The sequence below is a fragment of the Zingiber officinale genome, chromosome 3B (assembly GCF_018446385.1).
Source record: "Zingiber officinale cultivar Zhangliang chromosome 3B, Zo_v1.1, whole genome shotgun sequence".
Taxonomy (NCBI): domain Eukaryota; kingdom Viridiplantae; phylum Streptophyta; class Magnoliopsida; order Zingiberales; family Zingiberaceae; genus Zingiber; species Zingiber officinale.
This window is the reverse complement of record NC_055991.1, coordinates 78502738-78510209: the sequence shown is the minus strand read 5'-3', so window position 1 is coordinate 78510209 and position 7472 is coordinate 78502738. Positions and strand designations below refer to the sequence as shown.

At 44.5% G+C, this 7472-nt stretch overlaps 1 protein-coding gene across 1 annotated transcript; it reads left to right on the top strand.

Annotated features, from left to right (window-relative positions):
• The first annotated feature begins 5260 nt into the window (after positions 1–5260).
• On the top strand, positions 5261–6445 carry LOC122054956. The gene has a single exon (XM_042616366.1). It carries the CDS (start codon positions 5261–5263, stop codon positions 6443–6445), a length of 1185 nt encoding a protein of 394 aa, XP_042472300.1.
• The last annotated feature ends 1027 nt before the right edge of the window (positions 6446–7472 follow it).

The window sequence follows — 7472 nt, the reverse complement described above, 5'->3', positions numbered from 1 at the left end:
GGCTTTCCCTTGCCATTTATTGACTTCTCCTTGCTATAGTCATATGCAACCCTAGCATAAGACTTTCCCTTAGCGTTGGAGACACTAGATCGGTATCCCAAACCAGATCTATCATTATTATTGGGTCTTTGACTACCCAACACCATACCTAAACCCTAAGATCCAGCATTGAATCTTTCTAGGGTTTTCTCCAACTTATCAAGCTTTGCCTTCAAAGCTTGAGTTTCCCTTTCTAGGTTCCTAAACCTAGAATCAACATATCCACCATGGACATTCCTAGACCTACCCTTCCTAGGCATATGCCTCCCCTTCTTGGGATTAATGCCTTGGTTCTCCTTAGGTCTACGATTTTTAGGTTTATCATGCATGAGTTTCCTAGAGTTTTGATCGACATTTACCCTACTCCTATCATGATATTTAAATCCAAAATTTTGCATGGGCAAATAATAAGAATTATTCCTAGCATGCATGGGAGCATAATAATTTGAATTACATTTCAAGTTAGGGTATACCTCCCTTACCCTTGAAGCTCCCCCTTGACTTGAGCTCCTCTTCTTCTCTTTCTCCCAGTTCTTCAATTGTGCCAACTTCTTGAGCTCTCCCTTCCTTGGGCATTTTGTGTGGTAGTGTCCCCGTTCACCACACGTGAAGCACACTATGTGTCATTTCTTCTTCTTCTTCTTCTTCTTGACACCATCATTCCTACAACCCACATTAGTGTTCAAATTAACTTGAATGAGTTTAGGAGTTACCTCTTTCTTACCCATAGGACATCTACTCTTGTAGTGTCCCTTTTCATTGCACCCGAAGCACACAATGTGGTCCTTTGACTTTGCTTCGGTGGAGGTACTCACTAGGTTGACTTCTTCCAAGATTTTTTCTTCATTTGTCTTGGACTCTTCTTCAACCCTTGAGGATGTAGATGATACTTCATTTTCCTTCTCCTCCTCGGATGTTGAGCATTGCTCAACTTCCGGTTGCTCCTCCTCTACTTGAGTTTCTATATCCGTTTCTTCGGATTTTTCTTTTTCTTCTTCTTCTAGTGTAGGCATAGGTTCTTCCCATTGAACCTTCTTGACCTTGCTCCACAACTCATGGGCGTTCTTGTATTCACCTACACGACTTATCACATTAGAAGGTAAAATATCAATTAATATAGATATTACCTTATCGTTTGCCTTTGACCGTGAGGTTTGCTCCTCCGTCCAATGTCGTGGTTGGAGCTTCTTCCCTTTCTTGTCCTTCGGGACTTCGAACGGCTTTTTGACCACCATCATGGTGTCCCAATCCGTGTCGAAGAAGACCTCCATCTTCATCATCTAATATGTGATGTCCCCAAGCCTTTCTCCTTCAAATATTGGAGGTTCAATTAAGCCGGTCATCTTCTTGTAGTTGCTCTTCTCGGTGGTTAGTCTGGTGAAGTGCAAACCTCGTTCTGATACCACTTGTAGAAGGATCGGTGACCGGCTTGAAGGGGGGTTGGATAGACGGTGCCCCCAAATACTCGCTTCCTACGTATTTGTTAGCACAGCGGAATACAAACAATACAAATACAAATACGAAAGCTAAGAAAGGAAATGCAAACCGCTAACACGTTCGTTTACATGGTTCGGAGATAACTTACTCCTACTCCACTGCTGCCCGTAAGGTGGACGATCCTGATCCTTCGGTGGATTAGCCCCCGGCAAACTCCGGCTACTCAAGCAACTCCTTGTGGGTGGAGAAATCTCACCACAACACCAACCAAGAACACTTGGACACAAGAGAACCTTGAGCACTTTGGTGACTACTAATTAGGCTTTAACCAAATCTAATTTCGTCACCTTGGCCGGCCATCCCAAGCTCCTTCTTATAGAGCTTGGAAGAAATCAGCAAGTTGATTTGCCCATTACCAGTCGACTGGTCCTTGCATCAGTCGACTGGTGCCAGCCCAACGACTCTCTCAACGGCTCTCTACCAATCGACTGCTACAATGCACTAGTCGACTGCTATAGTGCACCAGCCGACTGCTACAGTATCGTTGACTGCTACAGTACCCGTTGGTTGCTACAGTACCCACCGGGATTTTTTCCCCGAGTGCAATCTCTCATGCACTCGTACTCTCACGACTCACTACTCACTTGACTCTTCTTTACAGCATTGACCTCTTGCCTTCTAGTCTACTTCCTTTGGCTCTTGTCCCTCGGATGCATCCAAGCCCACGGCTCATCCCCAATATCATCTTTCATATATGCCTCGAAGTTGCTTCCCTCGGCCCTTGTCCTTGCTGCCTTGTCCACTGTCCCTCGGATGCTCCATCCTTCACCGGACCCGAAGTCATCAAGCTAAGTCATATGTGTATCCTGCAAACCTGCACACTCACATACACATATCAAATAACAAGGATAAACCTAACTTAAACCTTTTGCCCAAACACCAAAATACATGGTCACACGGACCATTGGGATTGCTCTAACAATATAAACTATAAAGTCTTATATAACAAAGTTAAAAAAAACCTAAACTCTAAATAGAAAAAGAAAAAGATTATATATATATATATATATATAATTTAACAAATGCCAATATATTTTTTTTGTCATTTTGATTTTCTCCTTTTAGCATTTAATGTTTATTATGAAAATTATTTTCAATTTGGGTTCTTGATATGTATGAATGAACATGCACATATGCATTAATAATTAGTAATGTGTCGATTTATATTTTACATTGATATTTATGTTGGGTGAATTGAGTTTTGTACTTTTATTTCTTATATGGTTTACTATCCTTTGATCTAATGGACAATTATAATTTGGGGTATAATAATTTTATTGGTATATGATTTTACAATACAATTTTGATTTATGAGTTTTATATTTCATTTTGATTTATGATTTTTTGAGCTTTAGACATCAAGAGAAGTCGAAGGATATCTCTGAATTATAAAAAAAATTAATATATATCTCTTGTTATTATCTTATCTATTTATTTGGATTTATTTATTAGTTAAATTTTACATCACAGGAAATTAGATTTGTTTAGACCCTTTCCAATTTAGTTTATTCTTTATTTGTTTATCAAAATTAGAGCTAGTAATTTAATTTAGTCATAGGTTATCTTGATGTAATCTATTTGAGGTTGAGACCCAGAGAAAATGTTAGATTTGGTTGCTATTCCCTAATTAGGTTAAATACAACGTAATGATTTGTCTTCTCCATATCAAGTGAGAATGTGGATTGTATTAATTTATCGAAAATTAGTGAAACCTACAAAGTCAATTAGAGGCTTGATCGATTTAGATTTAACAATTAGTCAGATACCATAAATATGCTTAGGAAGGAAGAGGGCAAGAGGATACGTCGCATACCATGGATAATAATAGTGATACAACGGAAGCATAGTGGACTCCTAACACAAGCACTCAATGACATCAAGATCCGGTTAAGTATGGTAAAAAATAATATGAGACATCCAAGGAACTAAAATAGACGGGAAGCATAAGAGATAGCAAAATCATAATAAAAGAGACAAGCGAGCAAGATGGATGATACAGAAAGTAAACCGACGAACTTAGTATATTTGAGATATATGGAGCTAGGAAACTAAACAAGTTGCTTAGGAAGCGAATGGATGACAGGTTGGAATTTGATTTAATTTAGTATCAAAAGAAGACTAATAATATTAAGATTACTGATACGACGCAGGATAGTAGGGTCGGATAGCTGACGTGGTCGGAAGTCAAGCCCAGGGGACGGTCAGAAGTCAAACCCACGGGGCAGTCAGAAGTCAAGCTCACATGGCGGTCAGAAGTCAAGCCTACGTAATGGTCTAAGGTCCGACCTACGTGGTGGTCAAAAGTTTGGCCTACATGGTGGTCAAAGTCAAAGGTTCAGATTATAGGGTGGTCCAGGTCGGGCCCAAGGGGCATTCCGGGGTTAGGCCTACATGTCGAGTAGGAACTCGGAAGATAGGACATACAGGTCGGGATATACGAACCAGGATGTACAGAGCAGGATAAGCGGACCAAAGACGTACAGGTCGGGATATGCGGACTAAGGCTTACAGGTCAGGATTTACAAGATGAGACAGGCAGAACAGGAAATGAAGGCCAAGACATACGATTCAGGGCGCACAGGATAAAATACAGAGCAGGGCTATGCATACGGGACAAGACTTAAGGAACGACAAGAGAAGGCCTAGATTGGCAGGGCGGTAGGCACATGTCTGGATCTACTGGGATAGACTGGGTAGCAAATGAAAGGCGGGACGTACAGAGCTGGATTTACGGGACAACAAGCACAAGCCAGGGAATGCGCTAGGAAACGTAGGTCTGTGCCTACAGGTCAAGATTTGCAGGTACAAGGACCCAATCGAAGGTTAATAGATCGGGGCGAGTATACACTATACGACAATCAAGCCAGGGAATTGTAACAACCCATCAGAGAATAATCAATGCCTGTCAGAGAATATACTAACGGTCTATGGCTCATTGCCCACCAATTCCTCCTTAAACCTATAGGAAGATGCCATGTGTCATTCACTGCCAGACAAATCCTGACACCCGACATTCCCTGACACTCGTCAGACTCCAGAAGTACCCACTACCATATAAAAAGGGAGGTTTTGTCTCTATGCAGGTACGCTCACTCGTCTATGCAGGTTTTGTCTCTATGTGTCATTCACTGTGCTTCTGAGGAAAAAGTACTTGACTTGAGTGTCGGAGGGCCTGATCCGGGGACTTTTTCCTTAGTTCGTGGTCTCTATCATGAGGGCGGCTTGTTTGAGTGTGTGCAGAGCTCTCGCTTCGTCGTCCCTATCATCACCCCCATCATCCACCCGTGAGAACCTTTCCAGGAGGTACCAGGTCAACCAGGCGTCTCAACGACTTTCCGTCAACATCGGCGATAGCGCAGCTAGCCTCTGTCCGACTCAGCTTCCGGACGGGATCAAATTTGGCGCTGTATGTGGGAATCTTCCCTACCTGTTCCAGAACGTGAAGTTGGAGGACTCTGGTAGAGTCAACCTAACCATGATGGCTGGAGAATACGAACTATTCAAAGAAGCCAAAAGGTGGGCAGCCTCTGAAAAGCAACAAACTACTGCTTCCCGACCGTGAAAGTTGCCGGAAGCTTCCAAAGAGCTGGCCCATGCTTCGGATCAGGGTTCTAAGAGGAAGCAACCCATGGAATTTCCCCCGGCCTTCTATAAGGAGCCCGACCAAGGTTACTATCATCCAGAACCGGGATGTTATAGCCACAAGGAGTAACCACAAGCTTCTATGGCAGAAAGCTCTCTGCCTAAGGATTTGAAAAGGGGAAAGGCTATCATTCTTCGCGAAGAACGTCGGGGGGAGCCAGAAGAAAAAGTGCCCTTCTCTTCTAAGATATTGGAGGAAAAGCTGCCAAAAGGATATAGACCCCCAGCTATTGGGGAATACGATGGCAGCAAAGACCTTGAAGATCACATTCGCAAGTTTAGAAATGCGGCTCTGCTACACCAGTATAGCGACGCCGTTAAATGTCGAGTATTCTTGAATACCCTATCGGGCTCTGCCCAGAAGTGGTTTGATGGACTGCCACATGGGTCCATCACCTGCTTTTCAGATTTCAAGATTGCATTCCTGTGCCATTTCACTAGCAACAGGAAGTATCAAAAGACGGACCACTGCTTGTTTGCTCTCAAGCAAGGGCCCTCTGAGCCATTAAGGAGTTACATCAAACACTTCAATCAAGTAGCCCAGGACGTCCCCGCAGCTACATCAGAAATACTTATGAGCGTATTCTCTCATGGTCTGACAGAAGGAGAATTCTTTAGGGATCTCATCAGAAATCCCGTACGGAATTTTGATGAGATGCTGGAGAAAGCCGCGAGCTACATCAATGTGGAAGAAGCGCAGGCGGCTCGAAGGAAGGCAGACAAACCACCCTCCTCTGCCAATAAATCGGAGAGAAGAGTACCCCAACCGCCTGCTCAACCTCTCCCGCGCGCTCAGGAAGCCCGACCTACCTTCCACCCCGGTCAGGATGTCCGGCCGATTCCGTGCGTAGCTGCAGTCCATGCCCCCCGACTTGGACCTTGGGAGCCATGCTACTGTACGTACCATCGGTCACACACGCATGCCACCAGCAATTATTTTCAATTCACTCGCGATTCTTGTCATGTTACCGAGCTGGGCTTGCGACCACCCGAGTTAGCTCCTCAGTTCCAAAGAATGATGGAGGAGCAACGTGATGCAGCAGGGCAGGCAAGCAGACAACGGGCAGATCAAGGGGGGTATGGCATACAACAACAAGGACGTACTGGGGAGCAAGGAGAAGCCCGCGAAGTGGAGAATCGGGGCAATGCAACCATCCGGGACATAGGCATGATCTTTGGAGGGCCTACTGATGGAGATTCGGGCAGGGCGCACAAATCCCATGAACGCCAGTTGGAGATTCATGCCGTTGGATGCAGCCAGGAGTAGGCTGCTGGCCCTGTCATCAGCTTCGGACCACAAGACTTGGAAGGACTGGAGCTGCCTCATGATGATGCCCTTATTATCAAAGCTGTCATAACCAATAGCCGCATGGCCAGGGTCTTCGTTGACACGGGGAGCTCTATCAACGTATTGTTTAAGACTGCTTTTGAAGAAATACAGATCGACGCCAGCGAGCTTCAATCAGTGGTTACTTCTTTATATGGTTTCACTGGTAACGAGGTGAAGCCCATGGGGCAGATCAAGCTGGCCATATCTTTGGGAAGCGAATCATTAGTAAGATCCAGGAGTAGCACCTTCATTGTAGTAGATTCACCCTCTTCTTATAACGTCATTTTGGGCCGACCAGCTCTACATGAATTTCGAGCTGCTGTCTCTACCTTTCATCAGAAAATCAAGTTTTCCGTGGGAGAGCAGGTCGGGAAAGTTAGAGGAGAGCAGCGGGTTTCTCGGCGATGCTATATTGATATGGTCACAGTAGAGGCTCGCAAGGCACAGAGGACCCAAGATGGGGTCGTGCACGTCATTCAAGAAGAGCCCTTGCCTATAGCTGAAGAACCCATTCCATGGGAGGAAGTCCAGCTATATCCTGAACACCCAGAAAGTCTTACTCATGTAGTCGGTGACTTACCTCCCGAGCTTAAAGAAGAATTGATTCAGTGCTTGACTCGCAATAGAGATGTCTTCGCCTGGTCTACTAAAGAGTTACTAGGGGTCAAGCCTGAAGTAGCGAAACACAAGTTACATCTCTTGCCTGACGCCCGACCTGTCAAGTAGAAAAAGAGAAATTTCTCGGCCGATCAGAATAAAATTATTCGAGCTGAAGTAGATCAGCTCAAGAAAGCGGGTCACGTTAGGGAAGTACAATTCCTGTCCTGGCTCTCTAATGTGGTCTTGGTAGCAAAATCTAACAATAAGTGGAGAGTTTGTATAGACTTCCGGGATCTCAACCGCGCCAACCCTAAAGATTGTTATCTGTTGGTGCGGTTAGCACTAACGATCTAACTCAGATTTT